This window comes from Oryctolagus cuniculus, chromosome 7 (genome assembly GCF_964237555.1).
Source record: "Oryctolagus cuniculus chromosome 7, mOryCun1.1, whole genome shotgun sequence".
NCBI classification, from domain to species: Eukaryota; Metazoa; Chordata; class Mammalia; order Lagomorpha; family Leporidae; genus Oryctolagus; species Oryctolagus cuniculus.
In genome coordinates, this window is record NC_091438.1 from 43,460,469 (window position 1) to 43,485,835 (window position 25,367).

The window sequence follows — 25,367 nt, forward strand, 5'->3', positions numbered from 1 at the left end:
GCGCGTGCAAGGCGTTTAATGGAACGGAGCGGAGCCAGACGCCCTTCACTCCGCGTAGGCGGTGTCGTCGTTGCTGTCGCTGTAGGCGGAGGAGGAGAGCTCCTCGGGGGGCGTGCAGGCCGGGCAGCACTGCCGCATGTCGTCCCAGCACGTCCGACAGTACACAGCCTCGCAGGCCGGCGTCGGGCACACGTAGGACTCGGGCGTCTCGGGCGCCTGGCACACCACGCAGCGCCGGCGCAGCCAGCGGCGCAGTGGCGGGCAGCGGCGGTGCAGGAGGTCCACAAGGTGGTGGCGCTGTTGGGAGGCGGGGGCGGTTAGAGCCCGCTGGGGAGCGAGGCGGGAGAGACGAAGGGTCCCGAGACGCCCCAGAGCCCCAGGCTGGGGGCTGCAGGGCGAGGGTGCTAGAGAAGCGGGCCCTCGAGAGTCCCTCCCGGGGGGCCGCGAGGGAGCTTGGGAGGACGCAGCCTGCAAGGGTCCCCAAGTGTCGTTTGCCTTCCCGGGTTCTCGCGGCGAGGCTGCGGAGTGACACGCATCGCCATCTTTATCCCCGGAGTCCCAGGAAGGGGAAGTAACTTTCCCGAAGGCACGCAGACCTGGTTACCGCGATTCTAAACCACAAGCAGCATCCGGCTAGCGGCTTTTTGCTCAAGAAGCTGGGGACCGGAGAGGGGCACTGCCTGCTACCCAAAAGCAGAACTCCTGGGTGTGGCAACGTCCCCTACCCACCCCCGCACCCAAGGGCCGCCCTGTCTGGGCTAGTTCCTCCTGGGCTAGCCCTGGCACTACACTCCCTTTGGGCTCTGCGTCTTTTCACGTCCTGTTCCCTCAGCTTGGAGGGACGTCCCGCACACTGCCATCTGCCTGTGCAAATTCAGTTTCCCTTGGGCCTGGTCAGGGAACCCCCCAGCTTGTTCACTGTGGCGGCTGGTGGGCTTCGGTGGGGAGAGAAAGCCGCGCAGACGCCAGTCCCACTTCTGTGAGCTCTGTGGGAGCCTCTCCTTACTAGGCGTCTAATGCCAGGCTCCGTGCTAAGAAACTGAGCAAATGAACTCATTCAGAACTTCATCTTCTCAGGCAGACACTGGCACTAGGATCACCTTGTTCAGGTGAGAAAACTGACCCTTCCCAGTGTCACCTCGCGCGACACATGGGGAAGGGACCTGCGGCGTGCCAGCACCACCAGTGACACTCACTCCCTCCCTGCAGGAAGCAGAAGGAAGATTCACCCATCTTCCAGGCGGGAGAACCCACACAGGTCCCGTACCACGCGTGCTCAAGATCCCACGGGGAGGGGGGCGCTCACCAGGGGAGAAGCCAGGGATTATAGAAGGCTCTCGGTCCCCAGAGCCCCACACCTGCCTGGTGGTAGGCCGCCTCCTGGCTAGAACGTGTGGCTCTGCCTGGGGCACCCCCATTTCTGGTAAACCTTGGGCAGACCGTATCACATCTGATTTTTTTTCCTGCCTGCTTGCTTGTGGGACACCAAACATCTCAGGCTGGGCTACATGCTGGACTACAGAGGTGGACACAACCTTGACCTCCAGGAACTGGATGACAAGGGCCTTTAGCGTGCATTGTGTTCACATCGGCCCCAGGGTCAGGGGCGGGTGCCAGGGTGGGGGACACCCCCCAGCCGAGAGCCAGCCCGAGCGCGCAGCCAGCACTTGCCGGAGCCCTCTGCTGCTGTGCCCGCCTCACGATGGCAGCCCGCCTTAGCTTGGTGAAGGCTGCTCTCTTCCTCAATAGCTCATTGTAGAAGAACAGCACCCGTTTCTTCTCTCGCTGGGGGCAGAGCGGGAGGCAAGAGGACCGTGACAGTGCTGCAGGCAAAGGCGTGCCCAGAGGGTGAGGGAGGTCAGATGGACACACCTTGGGGAAGTAGAAGGCGGCGATGACCCTTCGCAGCCGGTAGGCGAAGGCCTGGGCCAGGCAGAGGCAGGCCAGCAGGCCAGTGGGGAGTGCGGCTCTCCAGTAAGCCCTGGCGTCCAGGCACACGGGCTGCGGCAGGCAGGCTGGGGGAGGTGCAGGGCTGTCGGGCATCTGCTTGGAACCCCACCCCAGGGGGAGCTGCAGGTCGGGCCCCTCGCTCCCCAGGCCTGCCCGCTCCCACCCTGCAGGTCTGCAGTGTCAGTACTGTAGCTGTGTGCTCAGTGGGACACAGATCTGTAAAGTGTCATGGGCGGCACAGAGTTCTGGTAGCTAGCACTGCTCTAGAGAGGACTGAAAGCCCCTGGCCCCAAGCCCCCAGACCCTTCTGGCCCAAGCGAGCCCCTTGCCACCCCTCCAAGCCTGCAGCTGTGAGCGTGTATGTGTGAATATATGTGTGTGAGAGCTTGTGTGTGTGCATATGTGTGTGTGTGTATTCCTGCCCTGGTTTCTCCAACTCAAGCTGATTCTGATTTCTATGGCAGCAGGGCCCAGACCCCACCTCTCGACCTGGGACCCTCTGGATCCCTGCCCCCTGCCCTTAGTTCCTCTCACGCATGTTGTTTGATTCCACCGCCAGCTCCGAAGAGGTGTTCAGGGCCCCAATGGTTTTCCGAAGCAGCCGGGCCAGCATGGAGTCTCCCCCCACCTTCACCTCCAGTTTGTGACTGCCTGAGACCAGGATGGGGAGTGGGGGCATCAGGAGAGTGTTAGGGGGTGGGCATGGGGCAGGGGCCAAGGCCAGGAAATACCCAGGTGTGCAGGACTTCCCGTGCTGCCGTGGATCCAGCCCCTCCCTGCTGTGAAGGGGAAACTGAGGCCCAGCAGGTGACCGAAAAGCTGAGATTTGACCTGGGGGGGGGCTGCAGTGCACAGGTGGGGGTCCTGAGTCAGAAAAGGGAGCAGAAGTGGCCCTGGGAGGATCAGGGTGGCTGCCGGGGGTGGAGTTCCCGGGGTGGGGGGCGTCTCTGCGGCCGGCTCACTGCGGAAGGAGTACTGCAGGAAGGAGTGCTGGCGGATGGTGTCGAAGATGGAGTAGAGGGCCCAGTCCAGCCCAAAGAGCAGGAGCAGCAGCAGCAGGACAGGCAGCGTCTCCAGGAGCTCCCTCACCTGCTCGAGGGGCAGCAGGAGGGGTCGGGCTGGGCAGCGGCACCGGGCTGGCAAGCAGTGCGCCCTCCAGCCTCCGGGTCGCGCCCTGCGCACCACGTTTTTCATCTCGGAGCTCTGGACGGTGGGCTTGCAGGGGAAGATGACGGTTTTCTCCTCGGCCTTGCGGAGTGGCAGCAGAGTCCGCTTGCCCTGGGGAAATCAGTGTCCGTGCGGGAAGGAGCCTCCTGGAGCCGGCAGCCTGCACAGGGCGCGCAGCAAGGCGTCTCCGGCAGGGCCGTGCCGCTTACCAGCTTCTTCCTGCGTTCGTCGATCTGGCAGAAGTAGGTGCTGATGTAGATGTTGTCGAAACGGATGTCCTGCTCGTAACTGTCCGTGTAGGAGAAGGAGCTGGGGACAGACGGACAGGGATGTCACCTGTCCTCCAGGTCACCCACCTCCAGCCATAGGCTCCCCCCCCCTTTTTTTTCAGATTATTTTTATTTATTTGAGTTACAGAGGGAGAGGGAAAGACAAAGAGAAATCTTCCATCTTCTGGTTCACTCCCCAGGACCTGTCAAGAGCTTCATCCAGGGGACCGGAGCTGTAGCGTAGCGGCTAAAGCCGCTGCCTGCAGCGCTGGCATCCCATACTGGGTGCCAGTTCAAGTCCTGGCTGCTCCACTTCCCATCCAGCTCTCTGCTGTGGCCTGGGAAAGCAGTAGAAGATGGCCCAAGTCCTTGGGCCCCTGCACCCGCATGGGAGACCCTGAGGAGACTCATGGCTCCTTGCTTTGGATCAGCGCAGCTCTGCCCGTTGTGGCCAACTGGGGAGTAAACCAGTGGATGGAAGACCTCCCTCTCTCTCTCTCTCTCCCTCTCCCTCTCCCTCTCCTTCTTCCTCTCCTTCTCTCTCTGTGTAACTTTGGCTTTCAAGTAAATAAATAAATCTTTTTTTTTTTTTTTAAAGAGCTTCATCCAAGTCTCCCACCTGGGTGCAGGGGCCCAAACACTTGGGCCATCTTCTGCTGCTTTCCCAGGCACATTAGCAGGGAGCTGGATCAGAAGTGGAGGAGGGACCAGTGCTGTGGTGTAGTGGGCTAATCTTCCTGCGGTATCAGCATCCCATGTGGGGGCGCCGGTTCTAGTCCCAGCTGCTTCTCTTCCCATCCAGCTCTCTGCTATGACCTGGGAAAGCAATAGAAGATGGCCCTGCACTCACATAGGAGACCCGGGAGAAGCTCCTGGCTCCTGGCTCCTGGCTTTGGATCAGCCCAGCTCTGGCCTTTGTGGGCCTCTGTCTGTCTGTAACTCTACCTCTCAGGTAAATAAATAAAATGTTAAAAAAAAAAAAAGTGGAGCAGCTAGGTGCCCACATGGGATGCCCACAAAGCCAGTCCCTAGCCATGGACTTCCTTGAGGACCAGGCGTTCAATCCACTGGGCCAGCATCCACCAGTCTACACCCCGGGCCCTGTGCTAGGCACTGGGGATGGTGAGGAGACTGCTTCTCTTCCAGTTGGGTGGTGTAAGGCATCTGCCCTCATAACCCATGTGGCTGAGCAGGTGAGTGGGAGACGAGGTGGGAGCCTGAGCGGGCTCTGCCAGCCTGCCTGGGAGTGTGGTGCGTGTGCATATGTGAGCTGGGGGCAGGCGGGCTTCCTGCAGGCTGAGCATCCCGCAGAGGCAGGGAAGTGGGAGGCCACGCAAAGCTGCTGGAGTCCCTGCCTCTGGGCTCTGTCCGCAGTACATCTCCCAGTGCTGACTGCAGGCACAGATCATAACAGCCACTCACCATCTCCCTTCCCGCCTGCCCCTCCCTGGCTGCCCCAGAGCACGCCGTGATGTGTGCACGCACTTGCGCACATGTGTGTGTGCACGTGTGTGTCACACGTGTGTGCACACGTGCACATCGTCCATGTATCCTTCCAAGTCCCACATAATGCTTCAGTTTCCAGAGGAAAACATGTTAATTGTTGAAAATGTTTAAAACTGTAAATGCACATTAGATAAGTGATGTGAAGTCTGAGATTTAAATCCCTAAAAATTCCATCTTTGCCTTTAAGACAGAAATAGCTACAAATACAAAAACAGACTGTGAGCGCCCCCTTGTGGAGACACCTCCGTGGTGCTGGGATTCCTGAGCCAGGGCCTTGCCCTCCCACTGGCTGGCTCTGTCCCTTCAGCGAATGACCTCACCCAGGCTGAAAGCCTGGAAGTGGCTTTTGACTCTGTGCCTCCTTCCTTCCCTCCCCAAGCTGGCTCTGAGACCCGCTGCACCTTTCCCCTTCCGCCTCTGTCTCCTGCCATCTTCCTGCCACGCCCCACCCCAGCTGGGCTCCGTCACCTGTGCCTCGGCCTGGCCTCCCTCCTTCCAGTGGGCCCCAGTCCATCCTGCACCCACCCCCAGGGCAGGGCTCTCCAGACTTTTCTGGTCACGTCTACTTGGGCCCAGTCCTCCACGCCAGGCACTGCGCCCCACGCCAGGAGAACGCCCCACCCTTCCGGCCATGGCGCCCCTCCTACTGTAGCCTTCGGAGCCCAGATGTGGTGCTTTTGGGGGCCACTGCTCTATTCCCACACATAACCTGATGGCCCTTGAACCATCTGCCTCGTAGGTGCTATCACCACCCAATGAGACCAGGAGCTTCTTAAGGGCGGGCACACGGCTCATTCACCTTCGTCCCCCCGCTCGCTGGCGGCCACTCTGGGCCCCTCGGACAGGGGCAGGCAGAGCAGGGGCATCTCGGGCACTAGGGTGGGGGCGGGGACGAGAAACAGGGTGTCCGGAGGTCAGCAGGAGAACAAGAGCCCGGCAGGCCCAGGCGGTGCAGCTGGACGCCAGGCGGGGTGCGGTCAGGGACTTTGTTCTAGATGGAGGGAAGGGAGCTGCCAGTGCAGCAGGCGGGAGAAAATGAAAGCCAAACTGGGCGATAAAAATGGCACAGAGTCGGAGCCGAGGGGACCGAGCAGGGCGAGCCGCAACGGGAGCTCAAAGCCGTATGGGATGAAGGCGGGGAGGAGGCGTGGAGGTGGGGACGGGCACCGTTCCTTCCTCCCGACAAAATGGCCACATTTCCGTCAGCTTTGTGTAAACAATGAATCCAGCTAGGCAAAGAGCATTCCGAGTGGGAGCTGGGCGGGGGTCCCGTGACTCACGAGTGCAGGACCAGCAGGAAGGCGCAGGAGAACAGCGTGTGCAGCAGCCCCAGGGCCCACTCCAGCTGGGCCTCCTGGCGCTCCACGTAGTCCCGCACCTCGGCACTCACGTGCTCCCAGCTGGTGTTGAGGCCCAGCACCGCGCTCTGCCTCTCTTCCTGGGGGAAGGCACCGAGCAGCCTCAGCCCGCTGCAGCGCCAGGCCGGCCGCCCCGCGCAGGCGCGGCAGGAGGCGTCCCTTCCTCCCAGACTCAGCCTTGCTGCCCTGACCCTGCTCACCTGGCTGCTTTCCTGCCCCAGCCAGGTTCATCCACACACACACACACCCCGCCGAGGCACCAGCACCACGCCCCTCCTGGTGCCCCCCTCTCATGCCCGGTCCCCTCTTCCCTGGGCCTCCCTCACATGTGCTCTCCCGCTACCCCACCTGCCCCTCCCCCACCCAGCGCAGGTGCTTCCCACCTTGATGTCAATGTGAGCTGAGAATTCCCCGTCCAGCCCACGAATAGACTGGTTGAGGGAGTCGTAGGTCTGCCCGAAGTTGCCTTCCACTGGGATGCGACGGCGGCACCACACCTCCATCACTGGCAGACAACAGGGCGGGTCAGGGCGCCCCGTCCGTGTGCGGCTGGCCTCCCCTGCAGTCCTCTTCCTGCGGCCCTGTCTCCCTGCCTGTGGCTTTCTACTGCACCAGCTCCTCCCCTTGCCTCCCTTCCTGGGGAAGCAGGGCCTGATTTCCATGTTTTCGCCTGTCCATAGCCATATAAACGCTGATAATGGTAGTGAACGCCTACAGAGCCCTTGCTCCGGGTGCCAGCTCTGTTACTGCTTTTCGTGCATTATCCGCTACAATGCTGGGAGAAGCACTAGCGCTTTCATCTGTCAGAGGGAGCGATGGAGCTCAGAGCTTTGCTGTCACCTACCCTGTGTCCCAAGGCCAGTTAGTGGTGGGCGGGGCTCAGAGGGTGGGCACTGTGTCCTCAGAGCCTGAACTCCCCCCACCCAGGGTCAGCCAGCTCTCCCCAAGGACTCAGCTCCCTAGCCCTGGCTCTCCCCCCACTCCTGCCCCTGTGCCGACCCTTGGCAATGCTGCAGAAGAACTTGAACTTCATAGGCAGGCAGAGCAGGTGGTTGAGGAGCGGGACCTGGATGCGCTGCATGCACTGTTGGTGCTTCTGGGCAAACCAGCGCCGGCAGCTCACTATGGCCTTGTTCACTATGTCTGCGGGGAAGCAGGCAGGGGCGTAGGAGATCCTGCACCCCGCCCTGGAGCCCCGGCCCCAGGCTGCCCAGCCAGGACCCCTCTCACGGGAGCAGCGCAGCTTCGTCTTCAGCTCATACATCTTCTGGGTGGAGAGGTGGAGTCTGGAGCCCAGGGCTGCGCGGGCCCCTACGCCTAGGGCCGTGTCCTCGGAGTCCCCAGCATCCTCGGCGGCATAGCCGGCCTCACCGGTCACCTGGGCGTCCAGCTCCTCGAAGGAGCTGGAGATGTTGTGAGCCTCCGCTTCCAGTGCATTTTTACTGCTCTGGGGGTAGGGAAAGCTTGGGGGTTTGAGAGCTGCCAAGCCTGCAGCCTGCCCTCCTCCCCCAGGGCCAAGCTTACCACTCCTGCCCCAGGCCTGCAGGGAGCTGGGGCTCCCGGACACAGCCGCTGGCGTCAGTGCTTGGCTGCTCCCCATCGGGAGATATCCCCGCCTCCCAGACCGCCCTCCCTTACTCCATTCCTCAATGCCCCGCTCCTCAAGGCTTCTGAAGTGTTCAAGGCCATGGCCCCCAATTTCCTGAAATGTGTCACTCTCCTGCCCGGAACACCACCCACCCGCTGTTGGGAATGAGGGGGAGGGCGCTGCTGGCACTGGCAGTGGGGATGGGAAGGGAGCCCCAGGGCCATGGCTCCCGGCACAGGTCCGCCCGGCCCCCAGCGCGCCCCGCCCCGGCTGACCAGCAGGTCCTTGAACACGGCCCGCAGGGGGGCAGTGGAGACGCGCCAGGCCGAGCGCGTGTTGTTGATCTGCAGCTCCACGGTGCAGCCCAGCGACGCTACCACTTCATTGAGGTTGTGCCGCAGATTGGCCACTGGCCCTGGAGGAAGAGGCCCCAGTGGTCGCATCCCTGAGCAGCCGCTACTTCCCCCAGACACGGGTGACACTGGGACCGAGACACCTGGGAGCACTCCTTCGGCTCCACGCTTGATTTCTCTCCACCAGAGAGAGTGAGGAGTTCTCTTGGGGATGCACAGCAGGTCGCAGCAGCTGGGGTTAGATGCCTGGATTTTCCCCTTCCCCAGGCCCAGCGCCCGCGGGGCGTCCCCCGCCTCCCCACTTCCCACCCAAGGTCGCTGCTTCAGCGTCACTGACGAGGAACACATGCTCACCCTCGTAGATGGCAGCCAGGGCGTACCCCAGGACAAAAAGCCTGCCCTCTCTGCCCAGCATCTTAGGTACTAGCAGGAGACTGGCACAGCGGATGTGGGGGGAGGTCCCCCAGCCCATGGCTCCCAGACCTGTGGGGAGAGCAAAGAGAGGGAGCTGCCTCACCCCCCTGCCCCCCACTAGTGGGACCACCGCCTTCCCGCTCTGGATACCTTCATCCATTCTGTAGCATTTACAGTTTAGCAGGAGGCCAGCCAGAGGAGGGCTCGGAGAGCGATGGCTGGTGACTGACATGGGTGAGTGTATGGGTTCTGCGTGTTTGTGTTTGGGAAGGGAGGGGAAGCCGCCACTTCCCATGTCCTGGCTGGATCCCCACTTGCCCCTGGTGCCGAGGGAGCATAGATCGAGGCAGCATGAGAAACCTGCTGGGGGCCGGTGCTGTGGCATAGGGGGCTAAGCCTCTGCCTGTGGCGCCAGCATCCCATAAGGGCACTGGTTCGTGTCCCGGCTGCTCCTCTTCTGATCCAGCTCCCAGCTTATGGCCTGGGAGAGCGGTGGAAGATGGCCTACGTGCGTGGGCCCCTGCACCCACGGGGGAGACCCAGAGGAAGCTCCTGGTTCCCGACTTCAGATAGGCCCAGCTCCGGCCGTTGCAGTCATTTGGGGAGTGAACCAGAAGATGGAAGACCCCTCTCTCTCTCTCTCCCTCTCTCTGTCTGTGACTCTGTCTCTCAAATAAATAAATAAACATTTAAAATAAAAAGAGAGAAAACTTCTGGACACAGCACTGGTGCTGAGTGGCCAGGAGACAGGTCAGGGCCGGCCTCCACGTCCCTGGGGACCTGACACCGGCTGTGGCACTGGCACCCTAACTGCAGCCCCTCCCGGTGTCGGCAGGGTCCCCGCAGTTTCGCCCGGGTCTTCCTGTGGTGTCTGCAGGCCGACGGTGAGCTCCTGGAAGCTCATAATCCGGGGAGAGAGACAGCCGAGTAAACAGATGACTCCAGCCGCATGTGCTCAGAGCAAGGCGCTCCCTCCGGGAGCTGTGGGAGCCGGCAGGGTGGGGCTGGAGGGCGGGACCAGGCCTGCGAGATGAGTAAGTGTTGTTAGGAGGCATGGACGACATTCCAGGCCCAAGGAGCAGCAGGCGATCGCTGCTCAGGGACGCTGGGAGATGCCCATGTGGCTGGCGCGTGCGCCCAGCGATGGCCAAAGCCGGCCCTCCGTCGCCGCAGCCTCCTGACGAGTGTCCCAAGGCAGCCTGAGAGGTCTCGGGAACGCCTGAGTCAGACTGAGAGGCTTCCCTCCCTCGGCCCGCTCAGGGACCTTCTACCACCCGAGGGTGGGACCCCAGCTCCCCCAGCGCCCCCACCGGGCGCTCCTCTGAGCCCCGACCTGGGGCCCCGCCTTCCCATGAGCCTCAGCGCCTCGGCCTCGGCCCCGCCCACGCAGACCTGGCCACTGCTCCTTCCGGCTCTCAGGTCTGCCGGAGCCCCTCCCCCGCCCAGGTCTTCACATGGCCGGCTCCACCTCGCCATACAGGTTTGTGGCGAAGCCCGGCAGGCGCCACCCAGCACTCTTCCTGCCCTCTCCCTCGCTAGCACAACTTGGGTTTTGTTCCAGGGCAATAGCCGGGCCCTGCCCCAGGCCCCTGGCAGGGTGGATGTGGGTGTGTCTGAACCCGTCGCGGCCTTCTGGCCAAACACTCCAACTGGGGACAGAAGCTGACAAATAGCTGACCTACATTCTAACCAGAGCCCCGCCGGGTGGGTGGCAGGTGCCGTCCGTGGGCTCACCGAGAGCAACACGAGAGTCTCCCAGTCCTCTACCCCAGCCAGTCTATATCATGTAGAGACTGGAAATGTGACTTTTCTGGAAGTGGGGGGGGAGCGGTCGGAGCAGGCAGGCACTGGGGCAGAGTTGGGTGAGGCTGGTGGCACACATCACATGGGGGCCCCGGGAGCCTCTCTCAGCTCAGCTGCAGGAGCAGGCTGCCACCAGGGCACAGGGACTGGAGGGCCGGGGTGAGCTCAGCTTGGCGTCTCCTGGACTGTGGGGCGGGAGTGTGAACATGGAGGCCAACAACACCTGCTTTTCACGGGACAACCCCAAGTGGACGCCCGGGGGGGGGCACTGGGCCTGGAGCCATCAGTGAGCTTCTAAAGGAAGAGGTTGGGGGTGGCCTGCGGGCGCTAAAAGGGCTTCAGTTGAGGTCAGCTAAAGAGAAGAGCCCCGTGCAGAAGGCTGGGCACTGCTGAGGTCCACACGGAACCCCCCGAGAGCCCAGCGTCAGCGCCGAGACAGCCGGCCTGAGAGTGTGCCAGCTCGCAAGAGCATGGGGACCTGAGACTTTTGTCCCTTTTCCTCTCATTCTTCTAATCCCCTTTCTGATATCAGAAGAACCAGAAAGGGAAGGAAGTGGAGAAGAAAGTGAGTGCGGGAGCCCAGCCCCCACCTCTCCTGCAGACCCCACGCTGGGATCTGGCCTGGGGGGTTGGGGGGGAAGTTGGCGGGAGAGGGGGAAGGATGAAAGCCAGGCTGGAATTTTAGTGGTGCGACTGCACTTGACCGCTGCCCCCTGAAAATGAGTCACAGTTACGAGTCACAGTTACGGAAGCAGGACGAGGTCTTGTAAAGGCAAATGACCAGAGAGATAAGGTCTGCATAAAAGGCCACTGGTGGAAGAACACGCCTGAGTAGAGCGGCCAGAGAAAAAGTAGCTTCCTGCTGGTATCAAACAGAACTCAGAGGCCGGCGTCGTGGGGCTGCCGGTTAAGTCAGCAAGTGCCACGCCAGCATCCCATACCAGAGCGCTGGTTGGCGTTCCGACTGCTCTGCTTCCAATCCAGCTCCCTGATAATGCATCTGGGAAAGCACCTGGAAGGCGACCCAAGTCCTTGGGCCCCTGCCACCCATGGGGGAGACCTGGATGGAGCTCCAGGCTCCTGGTTTCGGCCTGGCCCAGCCCCAGCTTGTGGCAGCCATTTGGGGAGTGAACCAGCAGATGAAAGATCTCTTTCTATGGCTATCCCTCTCTCTCTAACTCTGCCTATCAGATAAATTAAATAAATAAATAAATCTGGGGCTGGCGCTGTGGCACGGTGGTAAAGCTGCTGCCTGCGGCTCCAGGATCCCATGTAGGTGCAGGATCGAGTCCTGGCTGCTCCACTCCCCATTCAGCTCCCTGCTAATGATGGCCTGGGCAAGCAGCAGAAGATGGCCCAAGTCCTTGGGCCCTGCACCCACATGGGAGACCTGGAAGAAGCTCCTGGCGGCTGGCTTCAAATCAGAGCTCTGGCCATTGCACCCATCTGGGAAGTGAGCCAGTGGATAGACGATCTCTCTCTCTCTCCCTCTCTTTCTGTCTCTCCCTCTCTTCCTGCAAATCTGCCACTCAAATAAAGAAATAAATCTTTAAAAAAAAATCTTAAAAAACAATTCATTCATACTGGGTACAATGCTAATTCCATCTCCTTGCCTGGAATAGGTTCTAGGTCGGCCATGTGTGGCCGTTCTTTTTCTTTCTTTTTTTCTTTTTATTTTTTAAAGATTTATTTAGTTATGGCTGGTGCCGCGGCTCAACAGGCTAATCCTCCACCTAGCGGCACCGGCACACCGGGTTCTAGTCCCGGTCGGGGCGCCGGATTCTGTCCCGGTTGCCCCTCTTCCAGGCCAGCTCTCTGCTGTGACCCGGGAGTGCAGTGGAGGATGGCCCAAGTGCTTGGGCCCTGCACCCCACGGGAGACCAGGAGAAGCATCTGGCTCCTACCTTTGATTCAGCGCGGTGCACCGGCCGCAGCGCACCAGCCATGGTGGCCATTGGAGGGTGAACCAATGGCAAAAAGGAAGACCTTTCTCTCTGTCTCTCTCTCTCACTGTCCACTCTGCCTGTCCAAAAAAAAAAAAAAAGATTTATTTATTTATTTGAGAGGCAGAGTCACAGACAGAGAGGGAGAGACACAGAGAGAGAGAGAGAGAGATCTTCCATCCAGTGGTTTACTCCCTAAAAACGGCCACAGCGGCCAATCAGGAGCCAGGAGCCTTTTCTGGATCTCTCCCTTGGGTGCAGGGGCCCAAGCACTTGGGCTATCTTTTAGTGCTTCCCCAGGCCATACGCAGAGAGTTGGATCAGAAGAGGAGCAGCGGGGATTTGAACTGGTGCCCATATGGGATGCTGGTGCTGCAGGTGGAGGCTTAACCTACTATACCACAGCACCAACCCCTTGGTGTTTTTTTTTTTTTTTAAAGATTTATTTTTATTTATTTTAAAGGCAGTGTTACACACACACACACACACACATATCCTCCATCCACTGATTCACTCCCCAAATGGCTGCAATGGTCAGCACAGGGCCAGGCCAAAGCCAGGGGCCTGGAGCTCCTTCTGGGTCTCCCTGGTGGGTGACAGAAATCCAAGTACTTGAGCCACCATCTGCTTTCCCAAGTGCATCAGCAGGGAGCTGGGTCAGAAGTGGAGCAGCCAGGACTTGAACCAGTACTCATATAGGATGCTGATGTTACAGGCAGTAGCTAACCTGCTATGCCACATGTTGGTTCCATGTTGCAGATCTGACCGAAGATATATGAAAGTCTGCTGGGGAGAGTACGGGACGTTTTCCTTGTTCCTGGTCTTTGATATTGTTGTAAGAAGATGAGATATCTGGAGTTGCTTCAGCCATTTTGTGACCTGAAGAGAAGTAGCTGACAGGCCAAAGATGGAAGATAGAAAAGCCAGAAGGAACTTAGGCCCTTGCTGGTTGGAGCTGTTGAGTGATCCAAACTCCAGTGACATCTTACCTTGAACCTTTTTGTTACATGAGATAATAAAGTTTCTCTGTGGTTGAACCACTGTTAGGTGGGTTCTCTGTGTGGGGAGCAACTCGGACTAGACTAAGTTACTGGAATTAAGACTTATTCTATGCATCTGCTCTCCCACAATATGGCGCTGGGAGAGAAGAAAACAGCTTCTACACAGCTGCCTCCAGTTCAGCCAATAAACTGTAGGACTTGCTCCTGATTGGAGGAGAGCAGCGTACTCGGCGTGTGGGCAGCCGAGTTAGGATTGGCAGAGGAGGACTATAAAGGAGGAGAGAGACGGCATGCACCAGGAACATCTAAGGGGAACATCTAAGGGGAACACCTGTGCAGCCCCCGAGAGAGCCGGCCGGCGGTGTGCCGCTCCCCCGCGGAAGTGGGGAAAGTGGCCAGGGGGAACCGCCCTTCCACGGAGGTGGAAGGGACAGTAGCCAACCCGGGAAGAACCAGCAGCAAACCCGGGGAGGGCCGAGCAGACGAAAGAACAGCGCAGGGTTTAGTGTCGTTCCTCCACGAAGAGGGGGAGCGACATAATGGTGCCGTGACTCAGATATGAAGCCTAGGCAGGGCTTAGTGTCGTTCCTCCACGAAGAGGGGGAGCGACACTCTGTTCTCGCAGCCCCACACCTGCTGATACAAATTCTCCATTCAATATCACCTTCTCAGAGCTGGCACTGTGTGCAGCGGGTTAAAGCCCGGCCTGCAGCGCCGGCATCCCCTGTGGGCACCGGTCTGAATCCCGGCTGCTCTACTTCTGATCCAGCTCCCTGCTGGTGCTCCTGGAAAGCAGCAGCAGATGGCTCAAGTCCTTGGGCCCCTGCATCCAGGTGGGAGACCTGGAAGAAGCTCCTGGCTCCTGGCTTCTGATCAGCTTGGGTCTGGCTATTGTGGCCATGTGGGGAGTGAACCAGCAGATGGAAGACCTGTTTCTCTCTGTGTCTCTACCTTTTTCTGTAACTCTTTCAAATAAATCTTTAAAAAACAAAAAACAAATATTACTTTCTCCAAGAAGCCTTCCCTGACTACTCAAGCTACAGAGGCCCAGAGGGGAGAACTGCAAAGGGCCATGGGATTTGGACCACATCACGTGTGTGACAGCAGAGCCTTGAGGGTGAGGACTGTGTCTTCTTTCTTAGACTGGGGGCCTCTTCTCTCTGGATGGCCCCCTAAAGCCCAAGAGGAGGCCAAAGCCTCAGGAAAGCCTGGGGACAGAAGGCAGCAGCTCCAGCTCCACCCCAGCCCACCCCAGGCATCCCGGCCTGGGCCGAGCACCACAGGCCTCTGCCCGGCACTAACCCACCAAGCCGTACAGCATCACCATCTTCTCCTCTTCGTAGATGTTCACGGGGTTCACCAAGAGCTCGAAGAGACCTGGGGGCACGGGGCAAGCCAAAGGTCCAGCGCCTGCCCAGCCCTGGTCCAGCCCCTGCCAGCCCCGACTCTCTGCTTCCATACGCACCTATGGCCAGGAGTCCCCCAGTGCCTGCCCCCAGCAGGAAGGCGGTGACGGGAAACTCGCCGGGCCGGCGCCCCAGGAAGTGGCTGCAGGGGCCTGGCAGCCCCCAGCTCAGGAGCCTGTGCACCGCTGGGAGGTGGGACGCACAACGCTCAGGAGCCCACCCCACAGCTGGCACACGGAGCAGTAGGATTGGGGCTGCCAGGGGAACCCGGGGAGTCCTGGAGGAGGCGGGGCAGGTGTGAGGAAGAGGAGATGAGAGGGCTGGGCTGGGGCCGGCGCACAGGGCAGGACAGATGGAGGATGGGGCTCCCCAAGAAGGGGGCAGGGGTCCCTGGATGAGAGAGGTGGGGAGGGGCCGGGCCCTGGGGACTCACTGGTATGGGGCGGCTTCTTCCTCGGCCCCCATGCTCCCTTCTGAAGGTGTTCAGTGTCCATGCGTGTGTTCCGTGGAGCCCTCTTGTAGCTCAGAAGCCTCCCCAAGGATAGCCTCCGATGTGAGGTGCTGGCCAGAGAAGCAGGGGTGGGGCCTGCGCAGGCTCGGAGGTGGGGGGATGGGGACTAGAGACCTCGGAACTGGCTCAAGGGCGCCGGGACACAGCACAAGCCCTCAGAACCCCTGGAACGCGGCGACACTCCGGGGCCACAGAGCCCGGTGGGCCTCCCGGGAGACGGGTGAACCTTGGCCCCAGCAGCCATGCCCAGAGTCAGGGAGGACGCTGCGCGCTCCTGGGTGGCAGAGGAGCCCAGTCTGGCCCGGGGTGTGGTCCGCAGCACCGGGTGCTTCACGCTGGGCCTGATCTTGGCTACTGTCTACGGGCTCCTGGAGCTGCTGGTGGAGGGGCTGAGCCCCTGGGGCTGCCTGGTGGGCACCCTCACTGTGGGTGCCTTCCTCAGCCTGGGCATGGGCTTCTCCCGCCAGGTCCGCGCCACTGTGTTCCTGCTGCTGCCCCAGGCCTTCTCCAGTGAGCCTGGCACCCAGCGGGGCAGGTCCTGGGGCAGGAGGGCTGGGGGTGGGGTGCGGCTCCGGGACTAGGGGACTGTTCCGTAGGCTCCTGTTCCCGGCAGTGGTCCCGGTCACAAAGGCACCTGTGTCCCCTAGGGCAGGGCCGGATGCTGCTGCTGGTGGCCGCTTTTGGCTTGGTGCTGCAGGGGCCTTGTGCCAACACACTGCGGAACTTCACCCAGGCCAGCGAGGCTGTGGCCTGTGGGGCAGAGCTGGCCCTGAACCAGACTGCTGAGATGCTGGAGAGGGCCCGGCAGCCCCTCGTCAGTAAGGACCCCCCGCCTCTCCCGCTGGCCCTTGAGTTCCCTCACCCTGCATGCTCTGGGGTCCTTTGGCCCCACTGCTGTCTGCTGCTCTGGTATCTAACTTCAGAGGGTCCGGGGCAGGAAACGGAGTCTGGGCCTGGCCCGCCCCCACCCCCATCATGGGTCTCTGGCCTCCTCCTCTGCCGGTGACCACAGCCCCCAAGACCTGAGCACCCAGACTCCCCAGTTCTGGGGAAAGTAGCTGTCTCTGCCCTCCCTGCCCAGGGGAAGTGCTGCCAAGGAGCCCCTAGAGGGGGAGCCTCCCAGAGCCCCTGCCCCCACCCTCAGGTGCCCTGCACAAGATTAAAGCGATTGCCCAGAGGGCCAAAGTGGTGGCCGACCGGGTGCGCAAGTTCTTTCGGGCCATCATGGACGGCGTGAAGCACGTGGGTGAGCATGTGGAGCGGATCCAGGTTGTTCCTTCCTCCTGGGGGGGAGGGTTCCAGGTGCACCCAGCCCCCCAGCCCCTCCTGAGGGGACACAGCCTAGGCAGGCCACACCCACAGGGCTCTGCTGCTGGTTGGCGGTCCTGGCCCCTGGGAAGAGGCTGAGGGGCTTGGGCCCTTGGTGCCAGCACCGTGGCTGTCCACAGCCAGGGCCCTGCGCAATGTGTGGTACTGGCTGCTGCACATCGGCGACGTGTGCAACGCAGAGCTGGGCAACCCGTATTCCAAGTGTGCGCGGGTCTTCGACAACGCCAAGGACAAGTGTGTGACAGTCATTCCCCGCGCCTACCACCTGTGCTACACACTCATGCCGTTCAAGCTCGTGCTCTGTGGACTTGCCAGCCGTGAGCGGGGCGGGGGGTGGGAAGGTAGGGGTGGGGCGGGAGGGCAGGCCCGGGGGGCCCAGGAGGTGATGAACAGAGAGCCAGCAAGCACACTGGGCCTAGGACCTCTGGAGACAGCCAGTGGGAGACCAATGGTGGGGTAGGGGCAAGGTTTCGAGCCAACGTGGAAGCCAATCGGAAGTGGAGAAGGCCCAGGGCCGGGAGGGGTGGGGGGGCGGGCCGCGTGTCCTCCCGGCTCCTGACTGCACTGTCTGTGGTTCTCAGTGGTCCAGGTGTTCTGCGTCATCCCTGAGTACATCCAGCCCTTCTTGCGCAAGACCATCGGCACCCGTGAGCAGCCCCTCCCCCGCCGCAGGCAGTGCCCCTGGGTGGTCTCCTTCCTCAGCCTGCTGCCGCTGCCAGTCTACCCCTACCCCGGGAGAGGGCCTCAGGAGGCCACCAGCCCAACATCCACGTGGTCCCCACAGGAAAATGGAGGCCAGCAAGGGGAGGCGGCTCAGCAAAGATGGGCTGCAGAGCAGCGACCCTGCCCCCAGCCCAGGTCCCTGAGGTCGCTCATGGGCCAGGTGCACACTCAGGTGTGCAGGCTTGGTCCCCTGCACCGTCCACCACACACCCACGCTCTGGGGGTTCCGGCTGCTCCCCAGGGACACCTCTGCCCCCATCTCTCTGCTCCCCCTGTCCTGCTCCCCAGGGACACCCCTGCCCCCATCTCTCTGCTCCCCCTGCCCTGCTCCCCAGGGACACCCCTGCCCCCCCTCTCTCTCTGCTCCCCCTGCCCTGCTCCCCAGGGACACCCCTGCCCCCATCTCTCTGCTCCCCCTGCCCTGCTCCCCAGGGACACCCCTGCCCCCCATCTCTCTCTGCTCCCCCCGCCCTGCCCCCATCTCTCTGCTCCCCCTGCCCTGCTCCCCAGGGACACTCCTGCCCCCCATCTCTCTGCTCTCCCCCTGCTCCCCCAGGGACACCCCTGCCCCCCATCTCTCTCTGCTCCCCCCGCCCTGCTCCCCTAGGGACACCTCTGGCCCCATCTCTCTGCTCCCCCTGCCCTGCTCCCCAGGGACACCCCTGCCCCCCATCTCTCTCTGCTCCCCCTGCCCTGCCCCCCATCTCTCTGCTCCCCCTGCCCTGCTCCCCAGGGACACCCCTGCCCCCCATCTCTCTCTGCTCCCCCCGCCCTGCTCCCACAGGGATACCCCTGCCCCCCATCTCTCTGCTCCCCCCTGCTCCCCCAGAGACACCCCTGCCCCCCATCTCTCTCTGCTCCCCCCGCCCTGCTCCCCAGGGAACCCCTGTCCCCCATCTCTCTCTGCTCCCCCCTGCTCCCCCAGGGACACCCCTGCCCCCTTCCTGACTCTGCTTCCTCCCCGGGGCCCCAGCTGTGATGGAGCTGATTAACCGGGTGCGCAGGGAGTTTGAGTTCAACATGACGGCCACGCACTACTTCTCCGTGGATCTCAATGCCTCGAGGAGCCTGTCGCAGGTGGCCTTGGACTTGCAGGAGGCTGTCAGCCTGAAGCTCTACCACATCCGGGAGGTGCTGGCGCTGATGGGCTACACCATGCCTCTGCTGATCACGCTTCTGTACCTCCAGTGAGCACTGCGGGGCCCGCGGTGCGGACAGGCTGCGGGCGGCGGGCTGCTCAGGGTGCTCTCCACCCCCAGGGCCCTGTTTTACCGGTACTGTTACCTGAACTGGGACGATTTTGACAACGTCTACATCACCAAGCGATTCCTGCGCATGGAGGCCGTCCGCTCCCTGGCGGGGCTGCCCACGGTGTTGCCGCTCAGTGCCCATGAGGCCGGACGCTACATCCAGCCCGGTGTGGACCCCGAGCATGGGGCGGGAGGCCAGGGCTCCCCCAACTCCAGGCAGGCTTGGTGCAGGGCCAGAGGGAGGTGCCATGACCCAGGCCCTAAGGACATGTCAGGCTAGGGGGAGCCCTCAGGAGTGGGAGGCAGGGAGTGGACAAGGAGCAAAGGAAGGGAAGGGGGGAGGGGCGGCTCTCTGGGCAGGGAGTGCAAAGAACGGGAGTCTGGATGCAGCGGGAGGGGCAAGAGTGATCCTGGTGCAGGGGAGGAGGAGGGAAGGGGAGGAGGAGGGAAGGGGAGGAGGAGGGAAGGGAAGGTGCACCTGCACCTCCAGCATGGGGGGGTGTGGGGGGGGGTGGGGGACGCCCTGCCCGTGGGTCCTCCCAGCTGCCTTCCTCCCCTCTTCCAGATGAGCAAACGGGCCTAGGCAGGGGCAGGTACCCTCCCCAGGGGCTGGGGTCCAAGGGGAGGGGCGCGGGGCGCGGCCTTCTGACCAGCGCAGTGCTCGCAGGTTCCATCTTCCTGTCCCGATGGGAGCAGGTGTTCTACATCCTGGACACCTTCAGCCTCATGCGCCACCTCCTCCTGGTCCTGCTCCTGGTCTTCCTGGACTACTCCGTCTTCTGGGTGCTCGACCTGGCCCGGTACCAGCTGCAGGGAGAGGTCGTGGCCCGCAGTGAGTGCCTGCGCCTGCACCTCCCCAGCCTCCCCTCATCCCGAGGGGTGGCCCGAGTGTCCCCAGGTCACCACCCACGCCCTTCTTCCGACTGCCTGGTAATACCTGTGTGCAGGTCAAGGTCACGGCACGACAGAGCAAAGACAGAAGCTCCGCCGGAGTCCCGCCGGCCTGGCTTCGAGTCCCAGCTCTGTCGTCTGTCAGGCGGGTTTCTCCATCTGAGCGCTGGGATCTTCGTAAGAGACAAAGGAAACTGTGTGTCCAGTGGCCGCTAGGGCCACAACGGCAGCGTGCCACCAGCCGGCCGAGGAAGGTCGTTGTCCCAACTCTGCGAGCCAGGGCTCCTGGAGCACAGCAGCAAAACACAGAAACCCCCCAAGAGCAGAGCAGTCCCGGGCCTGTGGCCAGTATTCTGGCCGTGATTCAAAGGAGCTCTTCCTGGGGTGGGCGCTTGGCACAGCACTTAGAATGCTGCCTCCTTTATCAGAGTGCCTAGGTCCCCGGCTCTGCTTATGACCCAGCTTCCTGCTAATGTGCACCCCGGGAGACAACAGGTGATGGCTCAGTTACTTGGGTCCCTGCCACCCGCGTGGGAAGATGAGCTCTGGCTGGTGTGAGCACCTGGGGAGTTAATGGGTGGATAGGAACTCTGTCTCCTCTGTGTCCCTTTGCCTTTCAAATAACTTACAACACACTACTAACACAGTAAGTGTTTCTGGGTGCTCACGGAGGCAGAGGGTGCACTGACAGACTGCTGAGGTCATCTCAGACCTGTGATCTGGGCGGGTGGACCAGACACCAGTGGGATAGGGCGCGGGAGGGGCAGGGCAGGCTTCCGCCAGCCACCCTCCGGAGGACGTGGGCACCTGCCGCGAGTGTCCCTCACACAGTGTCCCTGTGCCAGGCCCCGTGTTAGTGTCCATAACCGTGGAGGGAGTTGGCTACACCGGCACTATCTACCGTGACCTGGTGTCGGCATTCGATGTCCTACAACAAGGCAACATCAGCATCTTGTCCCGGCGCTGTCTCCTGCATCCCTCAGAGCCCGACACCACTGGTTACATAGTCATCGGTATCAGCCACAGCCCCGAGGGCGAGGGAGCCCAGAATAGTGGGCTGTGGGGGCTGGGCGAGGCTCACAGCCCCGTGTGCTCCCAGGTGCCATGTATGGCCTGTGCTTCTTTGTCACTCTGTGTGGCCACTACGTCAGTCGGCTGCGGCGGCTCATCTGTGCCTCCTACTACCCATCCCGGGAGCAGGTGAGGCCCCCACCACCCGCCCTGCCCCTCCCCAGGGGGCTGAGCTCCCAGCCAGCTGGCTTGGCTTCGAGAGCTTGGAGTTCTTCCGCAACCCCTGTCCTCTCTCCTCTGGTGGCAATCCACAGCAGGTTACCCGGACTGCGGGTCGCTAGGCCCCGGAGGGGGCTGGGAGAAATGGTGCCTCCTGGGGCAGGGCTGCCCAAGCCAGAGCTTGCTCCAGACTTGGGCTAAAACCATGGCAGGGCAGGGGTGGGGGTGCCGGAAGCAGGGTGAGCAAGTGGAGATGTGAATGGAGACTCGCTGTGTGACGGCTCACTTACTGAGCACCTACCAGGCGCCAGGCGCTGTGCTCCTCTCCAAGGACCCCAGGAGGAGCCCGGCACTCACATCTACAGGCAGGCCCTTGGACAGGCTTTTCACGTGACGTTATGATTTATTTTTTTTTATTTATTTTTTTTTTTTGACAGGCAGAGTGGACAGTGAGAGAGAGAGACAGAGAGAAAGGTCTTCCTTTTGCTGTTGGTTCACCCTCCAATGGCCGCCGCGGCCGGCGCGCTGCGGCCGGCGCACCGCGCTGATCCGATGGCAGGAGCCAGGAGCCAGGTGCTTTTCCTGGTCTCCCATGGGGTGCAGGGCCCAAGCACCTGGGCCATCCTCCACTGCACTCCCGGGCCACAGCAGAGGGCTGGCCTGGAAGAGGGGCAACCGGGACAGAATCCGGCGCCCCGACCGGGACTAGAACCTGGTGTGCCGGCGCCGCTAGGCGGAGGATTAGCCTAGTGAGCCGCGGCGCCGGCCACGTTATGATTTAAATAGTGCTTTTGCTAAGGAATGAATAAAGAGCTGTGGGAACTCAGAGCAGGGAGAGGGTCGCTCTGTCTGGGGAAGTCCCAAGGGCTTCCTGGAGGAAGGGGAGCTGCAGCCAAGCCTCAAAGGAGTCACAGGAGCTGGAGGGAAGGAAAGGACGGGGAGCGGAGATGGGTGCAGAGGGCCTTTCAGGCTGACGTCACGTCCAGGATCAAGTGGGGTGCCATCCCTCACCTCCCCCGTCTCAGGAGAGGATTATCTACCTCTACAACGTACTTCTGAGTCGCCGGACCAGCCTGTTGGATGCGCTGCACCGCACAGTGAGGCGGCGCGCGGCTGACCACAGCCGTGGCAGCGTCCTCCAAGTGCTGGCCAGCTGGTGAGCCCACTGGCCTTCCCTGCAGGCGGAGGTGAGAGGGGACAGGAAAAGAGCCAGGGGTCAGAGTGGACCGGTGTCCTCCCGAAGTGTCAAGGGTTTAGTTGAAGAGAGTCCATGCCACACTGTTCATTCCTGGAGGAGAGGGGATGGGTTTCAGGGCAGGCAGCGCAGGTAGGAAGGGGGATGTGGCAGTCAGAGGGGAAGGCAGGAAGGCCCCCGAGGCCAAGCTGGAGGGCCTGGCCTGCTTAGCAGCTGCAAACCCCTCTCCTCAGGTGCCCCTGCCTGAGCCCGATTGCCAACCACTACCGGCGGCGCCAGGCCTACTGCCTGGGCTGTGGACAGTCCCAGGACGATGGGGACATGGAGGACTTTGTGTCCTGCAGCACCCCCGGCTGCCGCGGTGAGATCCCTGGGCAGGGGCCTCTCCCCACTGGGGCTCACCATCCGGGCACATGACCCTTGGCTGCGGCCCCCTCCCTGTGTGGCAGTCCCCAGGGCCCCCAGGGAGTGCCTTTTCTCCCCGCTGTGGACAGGAGCTGTACGCCAGGCCACCACAGCAGCTCCCTGGTGTGCGCACTGTCAGGGATGCTCCCAGCAAGGGTGGCACAGGGCGTGGTGGGGTAGGCTCAGGCTCCCCCTCTCTGTCCTGGCCGCCCTCAGGCCTCTACTGCCATACCTGCTTCCGCCTCCTGGACAACACCTGCTCCGTGTGCACGGCTCCCCTCTCCTACCAGGGGGACCTGGAGCTGGAGCTGTGAGTGCTCAGGCGAGGTGGGGTGGCTGGAGTCTGTGGCAGCATCGAGAGGGGCCGCCCTCCCCCCGCCCTCCCCCGGGGACACCGGGTTCCTGAGACCGGGAACTTGTTCAGGGACTCCAGTGACGAGGAAGGCCCCCGGCTCTGGCTGGCTGCCGCTGGGAGGAAAGACCCCGAGGAGGAGCGGCGGCTGCGGCAGCAGCTCCAGGAAGCGCTTGGCGGGGAGTCCAGCTCCGAGTCCAGGTGAGCGAGAGGCGGAAGGAGCTGCCCCTGGCAGCCCGGAGGGGAGGGGCGTCGTGTGCACGGAGGGCTTCCTGGGTGCCTGGACTGGGGGTGGACAGGAGGGAAGGAGCTGAGGTTTGCAGAGTGCTGGGGTGGGGCGGAGGGAAGGGGGGTGACATCACTTAGGTCACAACAGCATGGGGAACAGCCGGATAAAGGAGCAGAGCACACCCCACGAGGACAGGGGGTGCATTAGAGAGGTGGAAACACACCGGGCTGGGGGCACACTGCGTCTTGTGGGCTGAGAAGCGGAGGGCAGCATTCCAGGGAAGGCCTGGACAATGTGACACATTCAGGACGGTAAATAAAGGCGGGGGGGTGGGGGGGGCGCCAGGCTGGAGGTCCTGCCTGCCTGGGAGGTGGATTTGGAAGCTGAGCTGGGGGCAGGGAGGGGCAGGTGGGGAGGTGGGCTAGCACCGCGGATTGAAGCTGCCGGGCTGGGAAGAGCCGGTGTCCCGTTTGCCATCAGCAGAGGAGGCAGAACTGAGGCTGGCTGGAGCAGGAAGGGAGAGGACGCTCTCCCAGGCGCGCGGGGGTGGGGGGGGCAGTCACGCCCGCCCGCCACAGGCCCAGGAGCTGAGAGCCACGGGGATTTCTCTGCTTGGCCAAAGATGGGTTCTGGGAGAGAGGGCGGCCCAATTTGAGATCTTTGAGGAGGTTATCTGTAGGGCAGCCAGCTGGGGATGCCCCGGGGCGGTGGGAAGGGGGCAGGGCTCTGGGCTGGAGGTGTCTTTTGGGCGGCTGTTGACTTAGAGAGAGGAAGAACTAGATCCTCCTGGCGGAGGACGGGGCCAGAGAGAGAAGACGGCCAGGGACAGAACCCTGAGGAGCTCAATCACAAGCAGAGGGTGGGGGTGGGGCTGAGAAAGGGGGGGGGGAGCCAGCCTGGAGCCAGGACGGCTATGAGATGGTCCGGAACCATCGCTGGGTGGCTTTTGGGAATATTTTAAAAGTATTTATTTATTTATTTGAGGAGAGAAAGGGACCACTCTTACCTGCTGGTTTGTTCCTGGCGTGCTTGCAACAGCCGGAGCTAAAGCTGGGAGCTTGGGAACTTCATCCACATGTCCTGGGGTGGGGGTTTCGGTTCGGTGGGTTAAAACACTGCTTGGAGGCTGGCACCGCGGCTCACTAGGCTAATCCTCCGCCTTGCGGCACCGGCACACCGGGTTCTAGTCCCGGTCGGGGCACCGGATTCTGTCTCGGTTGCCCCTCTTCCAGGCCAGCTTTCTGCTGTGGCCACGGAGTGCAGTGGAGGATGGCCCAAGTGCTTGGGCCCTGCACCCCATGGGAGACCAGGATAAGTACCTGGCTCCTGCCATCAGATCGGCGCGGTGCGCTGGTTGCAGCGCGCCGGCCGCGGCGGCCATTGGAGGGTGAACCAACGGCAAAGGAAGACCTTTCTCTCTGTCTCTCTCTCTCACTGTACACTCTGCCTGTCAAAAAACAAAAACAAAAAAACAAACAAAAACAAAACAAAAAAAAAACACTGCTTGGGGTGCCTGTACCCCATGTTGGACTGCCTGGGATAGGGTCCTGCCTCTGCTTCCAATCCAGCTGCCTATGGATGTGCACCCTGGGAGGCCGCAGGTGACGGCTCATATACTTGGGTCCCTGCCACCCACGTGGGAGACCCGGATGGAGTTCCTGGGCTCAGCCCCAGCTGCATGTGAGGAGCCAATAAGCTGATGGACAAAATCTCCCTGTTGTTCTGCCTTCCAGATAAATAAATAAATAAAAAAAACTTACACACACACACACACACACACACACACATAGACAAAGGAGGTCTCCTATGTGGGTGGCAGGGACGTAATTCCTGAGCCATCACCACTGCCTCCCAGGGCCCGCTCTGGCCAAGCCGGAGTTAGGAAGCTGGTTCCAAACCCAGCTGCTACACGTACCTTACGAACAGGCTAACCACCTCCTCCTGTGGGAAGCTTTCAAGGCCAGCCTCCAGCGATGGTGGGTTGAGGAGCGGGTGGTACAGAGGACTCAGACGTGAGGGCCAGCATGGCAGCGCAGCAGGTAGGCTGCTGCTGGTGACGCCGGCATCCCGTATAGGAGCATTGCTCTTCCCATCCAGCTCCTTGCTAACGCGCCCTGGGAAGCAGACGACGGCCCCTGTCTTTGTCTCCCTGCCACCCACCTGGGAGACCAGGATGGAGTTGCTGGCTCCTGGCTTTAGCCAGGCCTACCCTTTAGCTGTTGCGGCCATATAGGAAGTGAACCAGTGAATGGGAGATCTCTCCTTGTCTCTACCTCTCTGGCACTCTGCCTTTCCAACACATTAGTCTTTACAAAAAGAAGGAGGAAGAGGAGGAGGAGGAGGAGGAAGAGGAGAAGAAGAAAAGGAAGCTTGGGGGCCAGCACTTTGGCCTAGCCGGTAAAGCCACCACCTGCAGTGCCAGCGTCCCATATGCACGCCGGTTCAAATCTTGGCTGCTCCACTTCCGATCCAGCTCTCTGCTGTGGCCTGGGAA

At 61.8% G+C, this 25,367-nt stretch overlaps 2 protein-coding genes across 4 annotated transcripts in view; one reads left to right on the forward strand and one right to left on the reverse strand.

Annotated features, from left to right (window-relative positions):
- DCST1 (DC-STAMP domain containing 1) lies at positions 1 to 15,461 on the reverse strand. Of its 3 annotated transcripts, XM_017345845.3 has the most exons (17): positions 15,192 to 15,449; positions 14,818 to 14,943; positions 14,655 to 14,729; positions 8,546 to 8,674; positions 8,114 to 8,253; positions 7,481 to 7,697; positions 7,250 to 7,393; positions 6,634 to 6,755; positions 6,173 to 6,330; positions 5,692 to 5,766; positions 3,327 to 3,426; positions 3,133 to 3,228; positions 2,913 to 3,039; positions 2,485 to 2,601; positions 1,873 to 2,015; positions 1,672 to 1,785; positions 1 to 297 (listed from the first exon to the last, which is right to left on the reverse strand). In XM_017345845.3, exons 1-17 carry the CDS (start codon positions 15,250 to 15,252, stop codon positions 46 to 48), a joined length of 2,196 nt encoding a protein of 731 aa, XP_017201334.3. In that variant the 5' UTR covers positions 15,253 to 15,449; the 3' UTR covers positions 1 to 45. The 3 variants fall into 3 exon arrangements, with proteins under 3 accessions (XP_017201334.3, XP_051714570.2, XP_002715381.3); XM_051858610.2 differs by lacking the exon at positions 14,818 to 14,943 and having other exon boundaries at positions 15,192 to 15,461; XM_002715335.4 differs by lacking the exon at positions 5,692 to 5,766 and having other exon boundaries at positions 15,192 to 15,444.
- The window catches only part of DCST2 (DC-STAMP domain containing 2), a 12,743-nt gene continuing 2,822 nt past the window's right edge, over positions 15,447 to 25,367 (forward strand). The window contains 14 exon segments of the mRNA XM_051858609.2: positions 15,447 to 15,779; positions 15,917 to 16,087; positions 16,414 to 16,515; positions 16,718 to 16,915; positions 17,180 to 17,245; positions 18,295 to 18,508; positions 18,581 to 18,738; positions 19,239 to 19,403; positions 20,308 to 20,475; positions 20,562 to 20,662; positions 21,718 to 21,848; positions 22,121 to 22,248; positions 22,509 to 22,602; positions 22,717 to 22,845. Of these exon segments, the coding sequence (XP_051714569.2) occupies positions 15,512 to 15,779; positions 15,917 to 16,087; positions 16,414 to 16,515; positions 16,718 to 16,915; positions 17,180 to 17,245; positions 18,295 to 18,508; positions 18,581 to 18,738; positions 19,239 to 19,403; positions 20,308 to 20,475; positions 20,562 to 20,662; positions 21,718 to 21,848; positions 22,121 to 22,248; positions 22,509 to 22,602; positions 22,717 to 22,845 (2,093 nt within the window). The 5' untranslated portion in view covers positions 15,447 to 15,511.

Excerpts from the sequence above, each read along its gene's own strand:
- DCST1 (XM_017345845.3), bottom strand. The coding sequence starts at position 15,252 with ATGGACACTGAACACCTTCAGAAGGGAGCATGGGGGCCGAGGAAGAAG. Across the intron at positions 6,331-6,633 it reads CAGCTCACATTGACATCAAG|GAAGAGAGGCAGAGCGCGGT; the intron begins GTGGGAAGCACC and ends GCCTTCCCCCAG. Across the intron at positions 3,229-3,326 it reads ACGAACGCAGGAAGAAGCTG|GGCAAGCGGACTCTGCTGCC; the intron begins GTAAGCGGCACG and ends TGATTTCCCCAG.